This window comes from Meleagris gallopavo, chromosome 2, assembly GCF_905368555.1.
Source record: "Meleagris gallopavo chromosome 2, MGAL_WU_HG_1.1, whole genome shotgun sequence".
Classification (NCBI taxonomy): Eukaryota; Metazoa; Chordata; class Aves; order Galliformes; family Phasianidae; genus Meleagris; species Meleagris gallopavo.
The window spans coordinates 6112264-6135335 of NC_139405.1; the positions used below are offsets into that span (position 1 = coordinate 6112264).

General features: G+C 41.2%; 1 protein-coding gene across 1 annotated transcript; it reads left to right on the forward strand.

Moving 5' to 3' along the window:
- Positions 1 to 10009: 10009 nt before the first annotated feature.
- Positions 10010 to 22483, forward strand: C1D (C1D nuclear receptor corepressor). The gene is made up of 5 exons (XM_003203687.5): positions 10010 to 10346; positions 17036 to 17179; positions 18478 to 18544; positions 19017 to 19072; positions 21924 to 22483. The coding sequence occupies exons 2-5, from the start codon at positions 17036 to 17038 to the stop codon at positions 22089 to 22091; spliced, it is 435 nt and encodes a 144-aa protein (XP_003203735.2). The 5' UTR covers positions 10010 to 10346; the 3' UTR covers positions 22092 to 22483.
- The last annotated feature ends 589 nt before the right edge of the window (positions 22484 to 23072 follow it).

Here is a 23072-nt window from a genome sequence, read left to right on the forward strand (position 1 = left end):
ATCTGAATGTGCTGATGGATCCAAACTGAATCAGCTAAGACACAAATTTAAAAGAGAAAAGAGACTCAGATTTGCCTGTGCTGTGTCAGTCAGCTGCTTTGGGGCTGTGGGAGAGCAGGGTTGGATTGAGAGACTGTACACTTCTGCTCTAAGAAGGTTTGAGCTAAATGGAAGTGAGGCAAAATTGTCCCTGTTAACTCCCAGGTATGTTAATTGATTAAGCCAGCTGAGGAAAAAGATAGGCACCTCTGGGGAGAAAAGGCTCACAGGCTATTAGACCTTGTGGAACAGGGAAATCATGAATGCCTGTGTAGCAGTTAGGGGTTGGCAGGAAAACTGCAATAGACTGTAAACCCATCTGTGGAAGTCTATGCTTTTAATAGGCTGATGCTCAGCTCTAGGCTGTCTTCAGATTCAGAGCCTCTTGTGTCCTGCATTTGTCAAGAGCCAGTGGAGATAAAAGCACCACGACTGAGAGCAGCAAACCAGGAGGTATCTGAAATTGGAACAAAGCTTTCCTTCTACTAAAAGAGCTCTTAAGTTCGATGAGTAGCATCTGTTCCTGCATGGAGGGGATGCCTTGCTCAGGGCTTGGCAGCGGGAAGGTCCTGCAGTGTGGCCAGAACTGTGGGGATGCCCTGGCAAGGAAACATTCCAGCACTGTGCGCAGGCACCGGAGCTGCTAAGGCTGAGCCCAGAATTTGAGATCCCTGAGCAAAGGTTAATGAGGTCTGTACATCTGCCAAAAATGTGCAGCACTAACTTCTAGCTTTGTGCAGATAGGTATGCAGGTTTCATTCTGGCTTGGCAAGCAAAAGGCAGGTTGTGTAGCATGTTAGCTGTATGTTGGCCCACAAGTGCTCCTTCAAGTTATGTAGGCTAAATATTTGTCAGAAAACAAAGATTTGAGATCCAGCTGTCTTGCTTAGACTTGATGGTTTACTTGAAAGTGTAATATCTCGTGTGTATAATAGGTATCTATTTAACACAGGTAATGCATCTTCTAATATACATGGCACAACAGTGAGAGCGTATCCTGAAATTATTTTAAATGTTGTCCCTTTTAGGGTGTATTCTGGGCTGGAAGAGAGTAGAGGGAACTGTAGTTCTGCAACCTTGGCTGTAGCTCTCTTTGTAAAGCCAGGGATGGGCACTTCAAAGAAGCAAGTCAGGCTCTTGAGTCTAAAGTGTGTCATTCAAAGATGAGCTCCATTAGCTTTGTGCCGTAATTGAAATACACTCACTGAAAGGCATGCTGAGCAGCAGAATTTGGGGGAAATGTGGTTTCCCTCTTCAATAGTAATTCTGGGTGAAGCACAGAGTGAGGGAAGAAAAAGCTCTCAGTATAGATGTCAGTAAGGAAAAACAAAGAATGGCAAGTTCAGCAAGAGCCCAGTGCTGCTATACTTTTATTATATACTTGGCCTGCAGCAGCAATTTCCGTTCCTTATACAAGCAACTCCAGGGTGAACTCCTAGTGAGCCTACATGATATTGATACAAACTAATAGCAAAAACTAATTAAACAACACTTCTTAATGCTCCATGCACTCAAAAAGATGAAATTTGTATTACCTTTGAGTGCTTAATTTTGATATTAATCTTATTTGTTGTTTGAAGAAGTAGGGAATGGGATTCCCTCATGAGAAGCGTGTTGCATGGAAACGTGTGACAGTTTTTCATGGTGAAAATTTGTTTAAAAAAAGCCAAACAACAAACAACTAAGAGAGCTGGAGGAAAACACAGATGAATTATAGTGTTGTGTTTGCTCAGGAAGGATAAGTGGCTATATTTGTGTATCTGAAAATAAGGAAGATAGTTACTAGTTGGAGGAAACTTCTGCTGCCAGTGTCTGTACTACGCTTCATCTCCTTGGCACTTTGGATTTCTGCTTTTCCCAAGCTAAACAAGAAACTTAAGCAGACCAAAAGCAGCCCGTGGCAGCCTAGTCTGCTCTATTTATAGTCCCTCCCCCTCTTGCTGAAGACTGGCACCTTGCCTCTGCCTGAAGGCTGAAAAGCTACAGCATGTTCTAAATAAAATCATAACGCAGCAGAAATGAAATGCACAAGTCCCCTCTGATGCAGTACTGAGGCATGCCCTGGAAAACTCCAGCTTTGTCCAGGAATGGAACGTGCTACTGAGTTTGATGGTTTTATTTACCATCAGCAACCACATCTAGTAAACGTACCTTCATGGCAGCTACTTCTTGTTTCCTGTGCAAATCATCCTCCTATGTATGTGGCAGGATCTATTTATGGGCAGTGAGAACGTCACACAGTTTTTTACAGGTGTCACCCAGGTCCCCGGCTGTTACACATCAGTTTCTTCCTTTACATCAGTTACTTTGAGTTTCACCATTTGTTGGGTATTTCAGCCCCCCAAAGTTTTCCATGCAGGGAGCCTATGTATGATCTATGGTGTATTGTTTCCATCAGCAGAAAAAAATATGTAAACGTTTAAGCCATGATTTGGATTGAATTTTAAGCAGAGGGTCACAGGTGTTAACTCTGTATGGAAAGCCACAGTACAGTGTCCTGCTGACACTGGGTGAAGTATCATCTGTTGTCTATTTTTTCCAGAGTTCAGCTATGATATGGAAGGACAAGACAAAAGGAAGGAGTCTAGAAAATTGATGTATCATTTCAATATTTGAGAATTTACCTTGATAAAATTAAAACAGCTAATTTGCTGGTGTGATTCAGGTCTATAGCATCAGCTGTTCCCAGTAGGCAGCCAGCGTGTGGCTTCCCTGTTCAGGAGACCAGCTGGATTTAACAAGAGATACCAACTTGTCAGAGAACAAGCCCCTTGCTGCCTAGCTTACTAGTACAGCTACAGCCTCTGAAGCAGATGTGTCTGTTCCAGTTTTACCTCCTGAAGTTCTGCCTGCATTTCCTTGCCTACAGGATGTTAGTAAATCTTGACCCATCTTTAGTCACTGTGCAGTCCCATGTGCAGGGACAGCTGGGTTACAGAACCACAGAGGCACCCGTAAGTTCTCTCCTCTGTATGTGACAGTAAGGACAGCCTGTCCAGAATGCACAGACAGGTTCTCTACTCACAGCAACAACTTCCTCCCTCTCCTGTCAGTGTGCGGGGCCGGCCTCTCAGGATATTTCCCAATCACAACATTAACCCTGACCTTAAGAGTGGCAGTGAAGCTGAATGTTTTTCATCACTGTAAAAAGCCCATCAGCAGCATGAATAAAACAAGCACAGACAGGCTCTCCTAGGTTGCTTGCGATTTTGAGGTTATGAAACACTCCAGGCTCTCTCTGAAGCTATTGGTTTGCAGAATGGCAGTAAGTCTCACAGAGCTGCACAGCAGCCAAGACCTGATGGGACCTTTTCCCGTGGTAGTGATTCAGAGGTAGTTTCCCAGGTTGGGTTGTAGTAGTTGCTCACTGTCAGACTCACTGTTACAGTGCTTCTTTTAAGTAAAGTATGGTGAATTCTCCAAATCCCAGCAGCTTCCAGTTCTTCCTCTTACAGGTAGAGTTTTCTTGCATTGAAACCCACAACTAGAAATATTTTTGTCTTGGAAAATACGACAATTTTTTTTTTTTCCATGAACATTTCTATAATTACAGTGTGAATTATTCTCACTTTGCACAGATGTGAATGACTACAGGTATGGTGCAAAGCCTTAAATTCTTACTTGTGATTTTGCTGGCTTCTAAGGAAGCTGTACCTTCTTATCTCTTCCTTATCTCAGAGGGCATAATGCACCCCTTTTACTGCCACTGTAGCACTATCTGGCCCTGATTATGCTGGGATGTTGCTCCAGCCTATCCTGCATCTGTCTATTAGAAATAATCCAACATTAGTTATGTCCTCTCTTTACTAAAGGCTTTTTTCCTCCTCTTCATTTTTTGTTATCTTCTGTAGAAGATTTCTGAGACAAAGACAATCTTTTTATGAGTATTTTGGGCTTGGAGTGCCATAAGCCTCAGGTTTCTAGGCAGCACTGCCACAACAATGAAAAATAACAATAAAATATAAGAATAGTTAATAAAATCTGTTCGGTTCATTTGCATCTCACGTGAAACCTTTCATTTTCTGAATCATCAGTCTTCCTGCAGAGCTGATAGAATCTCTACTTCATGTTTCCTTGTGCTGTAACACAACCAGGCAGGATGGCAGACCCTTTCTGCTGCCTTGCAGAAGTGAGCAGTAGCACAGACCTTCATATCCACCAGTGTTTTCCCTTCCTGAAATTCCCATCCTTTTCCTCCCACATCCTGCTGTTGCAGAATGTATGGCAAACCTAAGAGCAGCCACGTGAGATGAGACCAAAGGGCCTTCCAGCCCCACTCCCTGCCTCTTCAGGGGATATGTGCAAGTAAATAAATGCAAAGAAAAAATCCTTAAAATTTTCAACAGTGATTTGGGTCCTAATTTTGATTTACTCCTGGAGTTGTCCTAGGTTTCATGCTAAAATGAAGTTGGAGAATGAAATACATGGTTCTACTAAGTACATGCTGTACATACTAAGTACATACTAAGTAGCTGACAAGTGAGAATGGTGGAATGCTAAAGCATCTAGAAAAAAAAAATGTCAATTTCTAATACAGTTTACTTTTGCAATTTTAGTGACAGATTGCTGTAAAAAAATGACAGGTTTACAAACTGATTGGAAGTAATGGTAAGGCACATGCAAGATGAGGAGGTGACCTGAGACAGCCAGCACAGCTTCACCATGGACAGATTGTGCCTGACCAATCTGGTGGCCTTTATGATGGAGTGATGGTATCAGTAGACAAAGGAAGGGCAACTGCTGCCATCTGCCAGGACTTGTACAAGGCCTTTGATGTGGTCCTGCACCACGTCCTTATCTCTAAATTGGAGAGAGATGGATTTGAATGTTGGACTATTCAGTGGATGAAGAACTGGTTGGATGGTTGCAGCCAGAAGGTTGAGGTCAAGCAGAAGCTGGTCATGAGTGGTGTCTCCCAGTGGTCTGTCTAGGAACCAGTGCTCTTCAACATCTTTATTAGTGACCAAAATAGTGAGGTTAAATGCACCCTCAGCAAGTTTGTTGATGACACTGAGCTGAGTGGTGCAGTTGATATAAGGAAGGGATGCCATGCAGAGGGACCTGGGCAGGCTTGAAAAGCGGGCCCATGTTAATCTAATGAGGTTTGACAAGGCCAAGTGCAACACGCTGCATCGTGGTCAAGGCAGTCCCAGATATGTGTAAAGACTGGGAGATGAACTCCTTGAGAGTAGCCCTGTGGAGAAGGACTTGGAGGTCCTGAGGGATGAAAAACTGAACATGAGCCAGCAGTGTGTGTTTGCAGCCCAGAAGGGCACTGGTATCCTGGCTGCATGAAAAAAAAGGGTGGTAGCAGGGCAACAGAGGTGATCGTTCCCCTCTGCTCTGCCCTCATGAGAGCCCATCTGGAGTTCTACATCTGGGCCTGGGGTGCTCAGCACAAGAAGGATGTTGGAGTGGGTCCAGAGGAGGGCACAAAGAGGGCTGAAGGACTTCTCCTAAAGCTGAGGGAGCTAGGCTGAAGAAGAGAAGGTTCCAGGGTGACATCATTGCCTTCCAGTACTTAAAGGGAGCTTATAAACAGGAGGGAGATCAACATCTTACACAGGTAGATAGTGATAGGAAAAGGGGAATGGTTTTAAACTTTAGTTTAAAAAGGAAGAGGAGAGGAGAGACTGAGGTTAGATGCCTGGGGAAGATTCTGTACTCGGAGAGTGGTGAGGCCCTGGCAAAGGCTGCCCAGAGAAGCTGTGGGTGCCCCATCCCCAGAGGCCTTCAAGGCCAGGGGCTGGATGGGCCCCTGAACAGCCTGGTCTGGTGGGTGGCAACCAGCCCACAGCAGGGGGTTAGAACCAGATGGTTGTTAAGGTCCCTTCCAACCCAAGCCATTCTATGAATTGGAAGAAAGGCAGTGTTGGAACAATATCAGAACAAATACTCTGTGCGTGGTAGACTGCTTTTGATCTATTTCTACTGTTCTCATATATAAATGCATATAACCTCATCAATATATTTGCATCCAGCAAATAAAGTTTCATATGTAAAGTAACCAGATACAGCATCCAGCACTTCACCACATCCTGTCATTTAATCTAGCTGGCATGGACACAAGCTCTTTTGATCTGTATTAACTGTCTTTATCTCGGTGTAGATCTCAGCCTCCCTATCTGTTATGTTAAAAAAGCTTTAATCAAAGAGTTTAAGCCAGTTTTATTGAATTATATTATTTTTCCTACCAAAAACAAAGTTACAGAGCTCAGTTTCCTTCTTTCCACGTCCTTTTACATCTGTATTTTGATTAGAAATGTTTTCAAAAGGGAAAAGAACCTCTGTTCAGTATGTTTAAAGCCATTCTAATTTAATTTGAGTGCAGAAAAAAATGAAAAACATTTCCAGAACTTTTTATCTGAAAGGTGAGTCTAAGTTCACCTGGGCATAGGCTGCAACGTATACCATTGCCAAATCCAGCAGGCTGTATCAGAACATGGAAAATGTTGGAGGTTATACTTCTCTACCACTGTCCTAAGTGCCACTGCTATAGTTTTTGGGTTTTAGTTTCTGAAGATGAGAGACTTCCCTGTGGGTTAGCCATAAGGTTGTATTTCCCTTTTTATCCAATCTAGTGGCTGGGGCACAAATCTGACAGTCAGACATCTTCATCTTCCTGTACTCATCATTTGCCTTGTAATAAATCACTGTAAATTCTCTCTTCCTGCCTTGCTTCCCTATTCTTTGCATGTGTTAGATCTCTGTAGAGTACAGGCAGAGTACATTACCATAAACATGCTGTTGAGCTGCCCGTAGTTACCATTTAGCAAGTGCTTGTCTTCTGATGAGCCGAAGGAGACATCAGGTACTCACCCCTCTTGCACTCAGTGGCAAGTGCAGGTAGGCAGGCAGATGAGCAGATGGGTGTCCATGCTTCATCTTACTCCTGCTACGCCCTCTTCTGGTAATTTACTGATCTGCCTACAGAACAGATTGCATGAATTAATTAGATTACACCACAAAGAAACAGACCTAAAAATCATGAAATGCCTGGCCCAGAAATTTCTTAACGTGGCTAAGGCCTTCAGACACAAATGTACTCCTTATACTAATATCTCTTGAGCTGGTCTGCATGTCCCAGCCTGGGATTTTACAAGGTATCTTCCAATATTCTGCTTTTTAATGACTTTGGCCATAAACTGACTTTAAACACAGTAGGTAAGTGTAGCAGAAATGCTGAGTCACAGCCTGAACCACTGATGGAGCACCTGGTGGGAAGGCAGGGCCAACCAAAGGGAGGTCAGGTGCATGCAAAGCATCTGAGTGACTAGAAGGGAGTGGAGCCAGGATCCACCCCTTTCCATTCTCTTTAAGGGATGGCAGTGGAAGCACGAATATTTTGCTAGAGATCCCTGCATACTTGAGACCTTCTGAAGGGAGGAAGCTTTTTTTCCAAAGCCTTTTTGCTTTATTTCTGTGCTAATGAGTGTTGCACTTGAACAACTCCTCACTTGCTGCAGCCTGAGACCTTGCTGCTCTGCTGTCATTGCTGTATTTTTCATAGCATTACAGCCAGGTAATCCAATTGTGAAATGGTTTGCGGGTCAGGTACCCAGGTGCAGACTAACTCATTTTTTGAAATAGATTAAAATGTGATATTGTACTCTCAGACAAGCACACCTAATCAAACCCACCCTATGGGCTGACCAGAGGTACCACAACACTTGTCAACTTAGTTTCAAAATAGAATAGCTGTAATCTCACAGAATTAAATCTGATTTAAGTCTGAATTACTTCAGTGTTTTCAGCACAGCTAGTGAATCTCTAGAGGTTTAAGATGTGGTTTGCCAGAATAGAAGTGATTTATTATGTTAGAAGGCTTTTTCAGTAGCATTATTTCCTGGGACTTGGAGTTGCCACAGCTGGTCTGTACTTCAGGCTGTGGTGCTTGGCATGACACAGGCTTAAGTGATTAGACATCCCCTCTTGATATTTTTATCAAAATGCAAATAATCTGGAAAATCTCATTTCATCACAATTTAGCGAGAAGCATTTTGCTTTAAAATAATGTCCAAGGGAGGAGCCGCTAGTAAATTGTGTCATTCAAACCACAGAAACACAACTGAGGTCTCCACAGACATTAGAAAGTGTAAAACAGGCAACAAGAAGCTTGCTTTTAAACAAAATCTGTGGGTCAGACCATCTGAGGTGAAAAGTTGAGGCTGTTGAGGCATATTCTGAAATGTCAAGACTTTTAACAGTAAACTGATAAAACATTAATGCTCATCTTAAATATTGCAAATATGCCCATCTTAGAGTATTAATAATCCTAATAAGAATAGTGGAAGTGAACCCAGAACAGAAATCCTTCTGCTCTCACGTAAGCATAATGGTTCCAGTGAGATCAAGGCTATGGGATTTGGCATCCCTGCCTGCTCTGCAGGAGTCAATATGTAGTGTATATATAGTGAGATAAATCATAATAAAGGTCTAATTACATTAAAGATGCCTGTCACTTTGACTATTCTGGCAAAAGTATTTAGGATTGTTTTCTGTTGTTTTGGGAATTATAGAGAAAAATCAATAATCATTCATAGCACTCTCAAATGAAATGGCTTCCATTAAGTTCTGGATGGCAGTATAGCTTTTCTTAGATACATTTTTTTTAATAGATATTCATACATCATAATACACTTTCACAGTGGCACCAACACAGAACAACTCAATTACATACGCTGCATCTCAAATCAGACTTTGGCTGTGATAAATGCAAACCTTTAAGTCCTCATTCTCAGAAAAACAAACAAGTGAGACAGCCATTTTAGCAGAAAACAATTCTCACATACCTAGCAGTCTTTTTAGTGCATCAAGAAATTCGAGGACCACGGCACTAGGTTCACCCCAGTGAACTGAGCAGCAGTTTGGAGCCACTAACAGATGTATAACAAAAGTAATCCACTAGAAGGCGACAAAGAGCCGCAGTGTATCATCATGAAAGACTGATTGAGTCCAGCCTGCACTGCATTAATGCTGTACCTGGTTACAATCTTCTACAGTGTTGGTTGATCAGCATGTGTTGTGTTTTCCTTTCATCTTGCGACTGGAACAAAATGTGGGGTTTAGGAAATGTGACTCTTGCAGAAATTTCCTACCTAATGTTTGGTAAATCAATCTGTCTTTCAATCAATCAATCAATCAAGCTTCCCTCTCTGGGTACCCAACCTGTGACATGTGCACACAGAGGTCAGAATGAGTTGACCGTGTGCCACATGTTCTGTGAGGTTTAGGAGCTCAAGTCTTGCTGTTTCTGTTACCCTTCAATCAGTTGCATTTTTAAATATTATACACAAAATCTCCTCTGAATCCCCTTTTGCATACAGTTTGCGTAACTGTAGTTGTACTGGGGAGAATGAATGATAATGAGGCTGTGTTCTTTATAAAGCGGTTGTGAAAAGTCAATGAAGTGGGTTCTATCATTGCCCTGAAATACTTGCAGACTTGCATTGCTTTTTCAGCCAGCTTTTGTCGAGACTGAAAACCTCCAACATCTAAATCTCCCGGAGGTAAAGGAGATGACATGATGTAAACCAGCACTGTGACTGAAGATCTTCAGATATGCTTCCAGCCAGAGGTAGGGAAAAAGACTCGTTTGCAGTTCATACTGATTTAATTAGAATAGACTCCTTCGAAAGCCAGCAACGAGAAGGAAGTTCATTTTTGTGATATTTTAAATTACTCTGCATGCCCCGAGAAGCACGCTGCAGGGCAGTGAACCCCAAACATCCAGCACCGTTCCCCAAATTCCTTCCAGTTACAGAAGGCAGCAGGAGGGGGACCGACGTTTTACGCGGTATGATGGTGACAGGACAAGAAGGAATGGCTTTAAAGTGAAAGAGGGGAGATTTAGGTTAGACGACAGCAAGGAACTCTTTCCTCAGAGCGCGCTGAAGCGCGCACCCCCACATATGGAACCGCCCCAGCGGGGAATGGCCTTGTGGTAACATCCGCGTCCTTCCCGCCCACTGGCGCTGACGTGACGTCATCACCGCGCGCCGCGGCAGGCCCCGCCGCTCGTCGCTTTTCCGGTCTCAGCGCGCTTTCCGGCACAGCGCCGTGCAGCGAGCAGTGCTGCTGGCTCGGGCCCGTCAGCGGGGCCACGCTGCGGTAGTGGGGCTGAGGAGGGGGGAATCGAGGCCTTTCTCCCTTTGGTGTAAGAGTCATCGCATCGCTGCGTGTGATTTAAGGGCTTTTGGAGCAGCCGGGAGCAGCGGTTTGGGAACGAGGGCCTTTGACGTTCAGTGCGTTACCCTGGCCTCGTGTGTCTGCGGCGGAGGAGATGTGGAGGTGACGTTTGCAAAAAGGTCAGTATCGTAATTCTAAACTGCTAAAATTCCACGGCCTGTGCCTGCAGGCTCGATCAGGCGTTTCGTCCGTCACAAAGAGCAGGAGGTGGGGGTTATGGGCTGCCTTGATCCGTGCACGTGCTTATTTCAAATGACACGCCTGGAACCTGTGTGTGGGCCGAGAGCCACCGAGGCTCTCAGAGAGCTGTGAGCAGCATTAAATAGTTCACGTTGGTCTGTAGTCCCAGACGTGTGAGTACTCCACAACTTCCCAATGCTGAGCTGCGTGCAGCACTGGTTCTGTTGGTGAGCACAGGCAGGGTGATGTATGCCTAACTTCAGTTGTTAAGTGAGTGTGGGCTGTGGGCTTTTCAGCTGAAGTCGTGCCCTGAGGGTGGCTGTACCTAGGCAGGTTGTGCTGAAGGCATAAACACGGTGTTCCTGTTAAGAGTTCTGGGTCATGGCAACCTATGCTATCAATACAAGCTGAGGATGTAAGGATAGAGCACGGCTTAACTGAAAGCAACCTGGGGGTACTGGTGGATGGCAGCTGGACATGAGTCAGCACTGTGCCCTTGCAGCCTATATTCTGAGCTACATCCAAAGTAGCATGGCAAGTAGAGTGAGGGTGGAGGTCCTGCCTCTCTGCTCTGAGCTGAGACACCTCACCTGGAGCACTGCGTCCAGATATGGAATGCTCAGTACAGGAGAGACATGGACCTGTTGGAGTACATCCAAAGCAGGGCCACAAAAACGATCCCAGGGTGGAACACCTCTCTGTAAGGACAGGCTGAGAGCTGGGGCTGTGCAGCCTGGGAAGGGAAGGCTCTGAGGAGACCTGAGAGCAGCCTTTCTGTATCTGATGTGGGGGTTGTAAGGAGGAAGGGGGCAGACTCTTTAGCAGGGTCTGTTCTGACAGGACAAGGAGAAATGGTTTCAAATTAAAAGAAGGTACGTTTAGATTGGACGTAAGAAGAAAGATTTTACATTAAGGGTGGCACTGGCACAGTTTGCCAGAGTGGGAGTGGATGCCCTGTCCTTGGGTACATTCGAGGTCAGACTGGATGGAGCTCTAAGCTCCTGATTGAGCTGTAGGTGTCCCTGTTCACTGCATGAGAGATGGACCAGATGACCTGTAAAGGTCCCTTCCAACTCAATGATTGTGTGGTGGTTCTATAAAATGGTTTTGGAATTCAAGGAATATCAAGAAATCAGTGTCTGTTCTAAGGAGAGCCTGATTTTCAAAGAGGAGATACAATTTGCATATACAGACTGTGGTTAAAATAGTTCAGTTCAGGCTGTTTTGTTAGCATGGTCAACTAACGAACAGCCAAAAGTAGATTAGGATCACTGTTCAGATCAGCAGAAAAAGGTACTGCATAAAATGTAAATGTAGAAAGTGAAATTCCAATGAAAGGAAGTATGTTTTTCATGGAATGTAGAACTAGTGGCTAGAGGAAACGAGTGGCAGCATGTGTTGGAAGAAGCAGGAAACTCCAGGGTTAGTGGCTGCATGCAGGGCACTTGCTCATTTCTGTTTGCTGGGAATTTGGTAGGACAGAACTACTGACTGCTGTCACAAACTGAAAAAAAGAAAAGGAAAAAAAAAATACAGAGATACATTGTCAAAGTGGATGCAACTCAGTAAACTATACTAGGGGACAGTGTTTTGCTGTACAAGTACTTCTTGATACTCAGTGCAACAAGAAGTGTGAGACCAGTCACGCATTCAACCTAATGTCACTTGGAAGCCCGTCTTGAAATGAGCTGTCCTAACATAGTGTGAGAGCTTTTATGAACGTGTCTCACTCAGAGGTGTTCTGGACACACACAAAGACAGCTGGTTTTATCGTTGTACTTGCTGATGGGAGCACTAGCAGGTTTGAGCTGAACAAGAGCCAGTGGATATTGGATTTGTTCGGCAGAGGAAATGACTTTGTCATCGACTCTGGAATCTAGCACAGCTGATGACACTGTACAGAGAATAAAAATGTTTTGGGAATCATAGGGATCAAGTTGAAAGTTTCTCCCTACGTGGATAGAGTAGAAGTGAATAAGGGCCAGGATGGGATACTTGATTTGTCATCGTATCCCCATGGGCTGAAGTGCAGATGAGCCTTAAAAATATTATTCCCTTCCTTTAAATTTTGATCTTCCTTTAAGACAGAGTACAATAAACTTTGTAGATCCTCTGGGACTGAAGAGATTAAATCTCAGTGGCATCAACAAGAACCTGGTGATGCCAGGTGTATTGCTGGGCTTTTCTGTGCATGTTGGAATACTGCCAGGAGCTTAGCTTTGATGTCAGGGTTAAAAGCGATTGCTTGGCTGTTACCTATGTATAATATAGTGTAAAGGGTGCACTGGATAACTACTGTGGCTTGGGTTGGGATATTTTTAAGGGAATCAAGAGAAGCTGTCGCTGCATGTATGGTATTTCATGATAGCTTAATTGCTTTTGCAAACAAGACTGTGAGTTGGCGTTTGAAGCGCTGTAACTGTGCGTAGTAGATGCACTCTCCAGCTGCCCCAAGCTGCCTCGAAGAAACAGCTCTGTGGACATAGTGATAATTAGCAAGTACCTAATTACTTGTTATGCAGTAGTAGTGCTGAGCAGTCTTTGCCATGGACCAGAGCCTATGGTACTTACAGCTTTGCAAATATGGAATAAAGTGGATATCTCTGTCCAAAATAAAGTGGATTTATTTGCCCAAAAGATATTTGTAGTTAAGAAGCTTTGCTTTGTGGTCTCTAGTAGCTTTAAATTTAAGGTGTTTGTTCTGTGTGTCTTGGTTGCTGTACAGCTGCAGCAGTGAATTAATGTTAGAGCAGAATAGACATCTGCCACGCTTGTGTATCACCTACAGCCACTACAGGTTCTGATTCAGAACTTGAAAGAGGAAGGACAGTGCCAAATTTTAGATACTGGCAGAGATGATTTGTCATACCCACATTGCTAATGCATTTGATTTGAATCTGAAAGCGCTTTACATGCCCTGACTAAAAGTGTTTGGGTTTCTTTTGGTTTTCTATACATAATCCTTAGATATCAGTGAAAAGCAAGAAAATCTCATCTGTTTTTTGTTAGGCAAATAATCTGAAAAAAAGTAAAAGATCTGAGCTCAGTTTGAAAACAAGGCCTTGTAGTGTTTAAAAAAGAGATGAGAACTAGCAGGAAGTGCCAAGTGAGATGCAATATTAAACACAGTGCTGGATGCTCAATTCTTTTTTTTGTTGTTGTCTTTTTACTCGTTACAAACTACTTCAAATAATCATTTTTATCCTGAAGGTGCTGTTTTAATTCTGGGTGAAAATCACATGTGTGACGCTGAACATATTTTAGTTCTGAGGGTTCATGTTGCCATGTTGATGTATACCTGTAGCTTCTGTTACTTTCCCCATGCTTCTTCAACAAAGTCTCTCATTATGCACCCACAGCCTAATTAGAGTTTGTTTTTCAAAATAAGAGGGACGGTTTTGATGTCCAGATGTGCAGGAGGGGAAGTGGGGTTGATTTGTTTCTCTTTTTGAGCCAGCAGGCCACTGATTGCTGAGGCTTATGTTGGTTTTTGAGCCCTAGGGTTAAAAGGGAAACTTGTTCCTGGTAGATTGATGTCATGAAGTCATGCCACATTTGTCCACGCTTTTTGTTTCTCTCAATGTCTTCAATCAAAATTGGCCTTTTCTATGTTGTATTTATGGGTTCTGAACTTTCCTTTGCGTTCTCAAAATTAAAGGTCTCATGAAGTACTGTCATTGCACAACCACAGATTATATGTTCATATGTATTATTGTGTTATTACTTGCTGATGAAAATATGTTCTTATCCTTATTTTCCCAAATTTTCCCCAGTGCTCACATTTGATCAGCAAATATTTTCGTATCTCCACGTATCTGAATACTTGTAGTACTCTTACTTTTAAGTTGGATCTGTGTAGCAAATAAAATACAGTTGAAAGTCAGCAAATCCAACAAAAGAAATCAGTGTAGTAAATGTCCACTCCTGGAACTGAATTTCTGCTTGTTCAAAATACATAGGGAAACGCTTGCAGAACTTTGAGGAAATGTTGTTTGTGGTTTAATAACTGAAACGGAACTATGGAGGGCAGTATAACCTTTAGGCATATTTACAGAGTCACTGATACCGTCTCAGTCCTTGCCTTTGTCATTCAGCGTAAGTTTGTTCTTGTTGATTTAATACTATTAAAACTCTTGTAGGCTGTTGACTGCTGCCTTATTGTTGGCATGTGCCAACACTGTAACATATCCTGCTCAGAGATTAGTAATGCTGAAACAACAGCCTAATGAAAAGAGAGAGGGCCCTGCACAGCAGGAGGAGGAACTTGCTCTGGTTCCTGCTGAACTGCAAACACAAGTTTGACACATTCTCCTTCTTCCTTGGCACAAGGAGCCGACTAGGGCTGACTGCCCTACCCTTCACTGCCTGTGTACAACCTTGTTCCAGTGATGGCTGACACGTTTTTTTCCTCTCCTAATTAAGTGTCGAGTAAATACCTCATGTTATGTACCTCTTCCTGGTTCATGAGGCAGCAATTGTAGACAAACTTATTTTGAGCTGTGTCTCTTCTTTCCTACTCCCTGTATTCTTCCCCCGCCTCATTTTTTTAGGGTTACCTTGGGATATTGAGAGAAATGTAGTGTATGTTCTGGTGACTGCTTGTCCATGCAACTGCAGTGAAATAGCTTTTATTGGTAACGTGCTCCTGCTGTGGGAGTTTGTTGCTGTTGTTTTTGTTTTTGTTTTCTTTCTTTTTTTTTTGTTTTTCTATGCTGGTTGCCCTGATAAAGAGAGGGAGAAAGGTTGGGATTTGTCAGCATGTTCATGCACATTCATAACATTAAGACCATAGTAGGTAAATTGTTGTAGGCAGCAGTAAATCCTGTTTTTGATTGTTGGATTGGATAACACTTCTCTCCCTGTACGTGTAAGTATAGTAAATGCATGCTGACAGGCATCTTCTAACCAGGCTTAACTGTGTTAACAGCTGGCAAAATTTAGTTTCTTCTGTAGCTTTAAATATTTTCTGTGCTGTATTATAAGATTATCAGATAGCTGGTGGGCTCTCAGTCAGCCTAAGAAGGGTGATTGTAATGCAAGTAGCATTGAATGAAACGCAAACAGTGCTATCGTAAGGGTTAGAAATAATTATATTGCTATTTGCCTTTTTGCAGGCAGTGTTTTGTAGGTTCAGCTTAGCTTTCTTGCTTAGGTATGCTGCAGCTGACCGAGTTGGTATTTAGATGGTTTGAGTTGCATGCTGGGGTAAGGAGGGAACCCTCAGTGTATAGTGACGCATTTCTGACCAAGATAAAAAGTCATCTGAGTAGGATTATAACTCAACCATGTAAATAAAAGCAATGGAAATGGGCCTTGTTAACTGATTTTTCATGTTTTTGGAATTGCACTGATGTGGCTGAAAACTGGGGTTTCAGGCAGACCTGAGGAAAATAGTACCACGCTGTTGTTCCTCTCAGTCTTCCTCCTGCTTGACCTCCAGGAGACAATATAACTAAAAAGCAAGCTCTCTCACACAAACCATGTTCTTGCCTGGAAAAGGGAAAGATCAGATCTTTATCTAAAACAAACAGCAGTGATGTGACAGCTGTTTGCTGTTTCCTTGCAGTTTGTGCTGGCTGCTTGGCTTGATGTTCAGAGATCAAACTTCGAAAGTGTGGTTTCTCCAACTAGAGCTCCCACCTTCTGCACTCAGCAGCTGGGAGTGAGATTCTCACGCTGACCCCAAGCAGAAGGGACTGTAGTGATCCAGATGCTCCCACTGTTCTCGATGCAGCCCTGCAAGCTAGCAGGAAAGCGATGTATTTCTTCTTTTAACATTAAAAAAAAAAGTTGCTCAATCAGCAGAAGCTGTAGAAAATGCCGCAGATTTAAGTAACATCAGCTTTCCAAGATAATGTGTTTTATAATTGGAGAGGAATCTTAAATTAATTAAAGATCTTGATTGGAAGCCAGTGACCAGATGGCTTGGCAGTAGCCATGCCCCATTACTGCACATGCTGGGATCAAAACCGGAGTGCTCTGGGATCGTTTACATCTTTGCTGATCTCACAGTTGCTTTGCACGGATGTGTCTACAAGATTTGCATTCTGAAATCAAAATCAACTCAGTTTCAGAATTATATCTCAGATTAAAGCGGTCCAGAGAATTCAGAGAGCTGGATGCAGAGTCACAGGAAGCGTTTCTTGGACCAACTCTTAAGTTTAAGATTGAGAGAGATAACTGACCCTGACATAACTGGGGCTGCATAACCACTCTGAAGCTGAAGTAATGTCTGTTCCTAGGATGGGCTGAAGCTATATCCCTGATTTTTGTATGTGTGCACTTGATATAGCTCTTTATGTACTGTGATTTACTAGATATTTAGAGCACTTTTAAGCAAGCAAATAATTTCCTTCTATCACAGACCATAAAAGTTAAATACTGCTTTGGGACTGGTACAAGAATAGGTATCACTTGTAATTCTCCTTCATGCTATTTTGTACAGCAGTTGGGAGTTATCCCTGGAGCTATAGGATCTTTAACTATGTTACTACTGATGCTGATTGCTGGAATTCTTCAGGAGGAGGCACTTTTTATATCATTTAATGAATAAATGCTAGTGGTTTCTATTTTAAAATAGTCTTTTGAATCCGCAGAGAGTGTTACTGATTTTGCTGCTTCTTTCTAGATGGAAATGGCAGAAGATATTAGTGCAGAAGAATATCCCACTGAAATTCATGATTATCTTGCCACGTTTGAAAACTCTCTTACTTCGGTAGATGAGATGTTGAAGACAATGATGTCAGTTTCTAGAAGTGAGCTTCTCCAGAAGGTAAATCATCTTCCTCTTGATAGCTTTTCTGTTAATAATACAGGGTCTGTTTGGCTAGCCACTGCACAGAGAAATAACAAATATTACACTTCCTACCTCTCACACCTAGCATTTGAAACTTCTGCATTTGTAAGATACCCAGGTGACGTTGTGAACTAAGTGATGAAATGTATATTCTTCAAAGGGGAAAGTGAAGGTTCTACCAGTGAATCATTTAGGTAATGGGCTTCTATCCTATACTTGACCTTTCCAAAAGTGCATGCTGAGTGCTCTTCCTGAGCAGAGAGCTCATTCAAAGTTGTCCATGGCCTTTTCACAACAAACATCACAGAAATTTGGTTGATATAGAAGGATGTGAAGATGAATTGACAACATTGAGAATTGATTTCCTGTCCACTTGACTGTGGTCTTTGAAAAACTGGGTTGCCTCTTCTAGCTGTGTTGTAAGCACAAGCCTGTAAAGTTTGTGGGTGTGTTTGGATTTTTTTTTCCTCCCTCAGAACATAAAGACAGCAAAGTACTGCCTGAAGACCTCATACAAGTCTGTTTGTCTTGTAACATTTAAAACCTTACATGTATCTTCTTTCTTTAGGGCAAGGAAAACCTAACATGAGAGCCTTTTTTTTTTTTATCCTCTGAGGGTTTCTAACGTAAATCAGTTATGAGGAAAACAGTCTTGACAAGGCTGATCTTTTGACAGTATCCATGTTAGAACTAGTGAGCTATACAATGATCTTATCAGAGTTTCTGGAAATCCTATAGGACTAAACCAATAAATTGACTTTGACAGTTGAGGGGAAAAAAACCCAACGCATTACCTTTTTTCTTCCTTTGCTGTAAGTGTTCTAGCATGCATCAAATGCAATCTAATGCTATATGTTATGTTATATGTATACTGATGTTCATCACTTGTTCGTAGCATACTCATATCTGAGCTTCAATAATCCTGAGACATTCTTTTTTCTTCTGGTGATAGCAGAAACTATTTTGAAACTCTTTTTTGTGAACTGTGGGAACAAGTCAAAGAGCTCCACGCTAAGAGATTTTGTTATTTTGGCCATATGGTACTGTGGCATTTAAGATCAAGCTGGGAAAATGACGTGAATGTTTGGAGAGGAGGGTATGGTCCTGAGGTGGCAGGAAAACACAGGCTTCGTCTCAGTGAACCTGTGCTGTAAAAATATGCTAATTTAGTATGTATCTATGAATGCATTAATGCTTAGTTCGAAAATAGGCACGTTGCTAAAATATGTGCACATCTTGAAAATGTGTAAATGATTTTTCTCTTTTCATTCTAGTTAGAGCCTCTTGAGCAAGCAAAACTGGATTTGGTTTCAGCGTACACATTGAATTCAATGTTCTGGGGTAAGGATGTGATAGAGGACAAGGTTCAGATGATCACTGTTTGAATGTTTTCTAGCTGCAAACATCAAATTTATTTTCAATTGTATTTCATAGCCAAATAGATAGAAACTGATGATTAACTCTAGGGACTCAAATTGTTGCTATTCTTAAGGTAAATGATGTTGATAATTAGAAAAGCTGGCTTTGTACATGCCTGAGAATCCTTGTGGTTTCTTTTTTTCTTGGCAACCATTTCTGTCCTTCTTAGAAGGGCAAAGTTTAACTGCATTATGTATTTTGTATATTTATTTACTATATATATGTATTTTTAACAGCAATATTTGATAACAGTATTGCATCAGATACTTAACCACGTGGTTAAACACCATGATTAATAGTTTCATGTGGCAATTACACTTTTCCTATATAACTGGTTAACTGAGCACTAAGTCTTCACAGCCATCCATATCAAAACCACGTTTTCTTCTTGTAGTATACTTGGCTACTCAGGGAATCAATCCAAAGGAACATCCAGTGAAACAGGAACTGGTAAGATTCTTACATTGCATGCTTTCAATACTTTACTTGTCCATGGCCATTAACTCATATAGAAGTAGATGTATATTTATATCTATTTCTATAACCGGCGTACTGCTACGATAGCACACACATGCTACGTAATGTTATATAACTGCCTGTTAGTATGCCCTACTGGGTTCTCCAAATTAAGAAATTCGTATTTTTAGTTGCAAACAGCGCAGTTTGAAGTATCATTTGTAGAGCCTACTGAAATAAGAAGAAGCAACAAGATGAATAGTGTCATCTTTCTGCTTCTCCATTTCTCTTTTTGAGAATCGAATTCTGAACAGAATAGCTTTTCACTTGTATCTGTTAAATAGAAAAATGTTACACGCCTGATAATAATTTATAACTTCCAGTATGGCATTTTTTTTTCTTTCCTTAGGAATACTTGGAATCATGTTAATCTCTAAGGCTGTCTTTTTTCTTACTTTTGTATGACTCTGAAAGCGTAGTGTGGTTGATTTACTAGCAAAGACGGGAAAGAGCCCCCCCCTTCTTCCAAGTCCTCCATTAATTCATTTTCTCAGCAGTAAAGAATCCAGTTCAGCAACAAAGCTAAAAGCTTTTTTGGCACCAGTTGTATGTGTATTGTCCAGTAATTCTGCATTAGTGACATATTTACAGCCTGTAATAAATCTTTTAGGTTTGTCTTTATATTCCATTTAGATGCATGACTGCAGTACAGAAGGCATGGTATCTTGAAAATTCTGCTGACTTAAAATATCAAATCATTCAGCTTAAAGAAAAAAAATAGATTTCAAAACTTAGAGCTACCCTTTTTAATTCTAGTATAAATGAAAACATTAAATCTAGGCAATCATAATATACTTAGCTTAAATGCAATCCTTAGGTAACTGGAGCAATAGAAGATAGGAATGAAAGATGTGGAAAGCTAGCTTGAATAACAAGAATCCTTCTATTTTTAATTTTGTGAGGTTTTCAGTAGTCTAGACTGTATCACATTAAAAAATGGATCGGTTAATATTTCATGAACTTTCAGTCGGTTTCTTGTTCCTCCTATATTATATAGCATCTGAATATTGTGTTAATTTTGTTATACTAAAAATAAATTGTCTTTTCTACTGCGGATATTTTATGCTGGTATTTTACTTCACAATTGGCAGTCGTTTTAAATTTGAAGAATGAGTGACTTATTCTAGGCTAGATTCTTATCAGCTCTCTTTTCTTTCTTCCAGGAGCATTGTGATGTTCTTATTCATGTGGAAAGGGAATAAAAAGACTGTTCCATCATGATTGTTTTGTTTTTAGAATTGCTCCTTCTGTATGCACAGGGAGTATATTGGGACTCAAATGATATTAATAAAACTCACATTCCAGCTATCAGAGTTTATTTCTTTTAGCATTTTGATATTAGTCAGCTGCTTCTTCTCATGTTGTTGTATGTAGGTTTGCCACTTGTTCTCATTAAGTATCTCAGTCACCAAAAAAAGTATCGCAGTCTATCGTGATTTCAGACCTTGAAAGGCACTCTTCATTAAAGCTGATTTTTGATACAACGAGATTGTCCAATTCTTTTGACAAATCAGTTGCTTGTGAGGGTCAGTGAAGAAGTAAAAATCAGACTTGTAGTTCAGGTCTTGTAGGTGATGTCTCAGATTCCAAAAGCTTTCAGTAGTTATGTGGGTTAGGAAATACCAGGATGTATCTAGTTATCAGTATCCATAAATGTCCTGTTAGTCCACTCTTGCAATTCATGCATTGGGTAAAGCATAAGTGCATCACACATGCACGCATTACTGTTGTTTATTGCATGTAGTACAGTAACACCTGAAGGCCCTACAGTTCAAGGCCATGTTGGACTAAATATCTAGATGTGAAGTCTGTGAGCCAAGCGTTTACCTACTGTACAGAATTACTGCAAGTGTCCTCTCTGCTAAGTGGAGAGAAGCAGGCACTTAACAGAACGTGATTCCCATTTTAGAGGGTTTACGCTCTCATAGTCATTTTCTTTGTTGATTATAGATCTGGCTGAGGGTGAGCATGCACATAAATGAGACGGTTAAACTGGTGGGGATCTGTAAGTGAGGCTGAATTAAAGCCATGCTTTGTTCAACGTGACATGAGACACTCAATGACTACAGTAGGCAAAGGTGACAAGAAAGGAAGTATTCCCTCTCTTTAGAGAATGTTTCCACAAACAGCTTTTTTGATTGTTTATGGTCGTAAAAGATATCTCTGGTGCAGCAGGAAATTCATCAGACCGCTTTGAATGTGTCAAGGGAGACTTAGCAATGAACCATTTCAGGATCTTGACCACAGATCTTTTCATAGTTGCATGTTTAATGCTTGTGACCTCTTAACTTTTGTGTAAGATGCTTTATGCTGATTTCATCTTCCTTCTTTTCTTCTCCATATTCCTCTCTTTTGTAGACAGCGAGTAATGCAATTTTATAAATACATCATATCTAAATATTTATTTTGCCATCTTTACTGAGGCCAAACTGTTGTTTTTTTTTTTTTTTTTTAAGCAACATTAAATACAATTCTCTTGTCTCACAGTAAAGTTGTAGGACTTCATGTTACTTTGGTGACGGATGTCATACAAATATTAGTATGGTAGGTACTTGTGTTGGAAAATCTGCTAAAAGGAAAGCCTCAAATTTGCAAAGAGCCTGATGTATATTTAGAAGATGCTATTTTTCTGTGTGTTACAGAAAGGTACCATGTGGAGTGCTCCTACTCATTGATTTTACTCTTGTGGTAAACTTGGAAGAATGGTTTGGGGAGGGAAAAAAAAAAAAAAAACCCAACACAAAAACCCCTTCTATGTGTATATATATATATTTTTTTTTTCTAGGAGAGAATAAGAACATACATGAACAAGGTCAAAGAAATAGCAGACAAGAAAAAGGCATCCAAACTTGACAAAGGAGCAGCTTCCAGATTTGTAAGGAATGCACTCTGGGAACCAAACCCTGAAAATGATCAAACTTCTGCTAAAGCAAAGAAGAGAAAGATGAACTAATTTTTTTTTTTCTCCTTTATGTTATCAGAGACACCTAGAGTTATCAAAATGTGTTTTCTGCACTGTATGAGTCCTACAGAAGTGCTGTATAGCAACATCTTGATTAAATTATACTTAAATTTTGCAGGGTTGTATTTTGTCCAGGATGCTCCTCTCTGAGGTAACTATGCACTGAGGTTAAAAAAAAGAAAAGAAAAGCATTGTATGTATATCTGTAAGTGCTATGTAATGCTCCAGAAATAATGTTTCATTATTAAAATGATAATGACTTGCCAAATGCTTGTTGGTAATAGATACTGGTATTGTTTCGATTATAATGCCTAAGAATTAATTTTTTTACTTATGTTTTTGTATGCACTTCGTCTGTTGAATATTAAAACAGTCTCAAACAATGCTGTGTAGTTTGTGGTGTTCCTATAAAACCCATGTTTATTTTCTGATTACACCATTGAGTGAGTTCTTGTGTTCACAGAGTATTGTAAGGTTTATTCACTGTATTGAACTGTTCTGTTTTCAACTTCTGGAATAGCATGTATGCTATATTCCCTTACTTCTGTGGTCTCTGAAGAAACTGAGGTTCAAGGGCTGCAAGCAAATAGCCTGAATTCCACTTTAAGCCCTAGTGTCTAATCCGTGCAGGGGGGGAACCACAACAGAAACAGCCCGAGTGACTGCTTTTATAGGGCCTGAACAAGGGAGCAGGCAGGGGACAGCAAACAGGAAACAGCACGTGCAGGAACTTGATTGGAATTTTGGCTGTGGTGTGCATCTCTTACTGCTGACTCTGAGATAAATGTGCTGTGAGGTGGTAGGAGTGTGGTCACTGGTTGCTGTTTTTCAGATCTTTGTTCTCGGGTACATTTTGAACTACTGCTCTGCCTTGCAAAATAGTTTCCTTCCCTCAAATGTGAAGTTTAGTCATTCAGGGGAGGGAGTACATTAATTCTGTTAGGAGAACCAAATAAATTCATTTTTCAGTAT

What these genes read in the sequence shown, in the direction of transcription:
- C1D (XM_003203687.5), top strand. Translation starts at nt 17,036, where the DNA reads ATGGAAATGGCAGAAGATATTAGTGCAGAAGAATATCCCACTGAAATT. An exon ending in ATTGAATTCAATGTTCTGGG is followed by an intron (nt 18,545 to 19,016) that starts GTAAGGATGTGA and finishes TTCTTCTTGTAG; the next exon opens with TATACTTGGCTACTCAGGGA. An exon ending in ATCCAGTGAAACAGGAACTG is followed by an intron (nt 19,073 to 21,923) that starts GTAAGATTCTTA and finishes TTTTTTTTCTAG; the next exon opens with GAGAGAATAAGAACATACAT.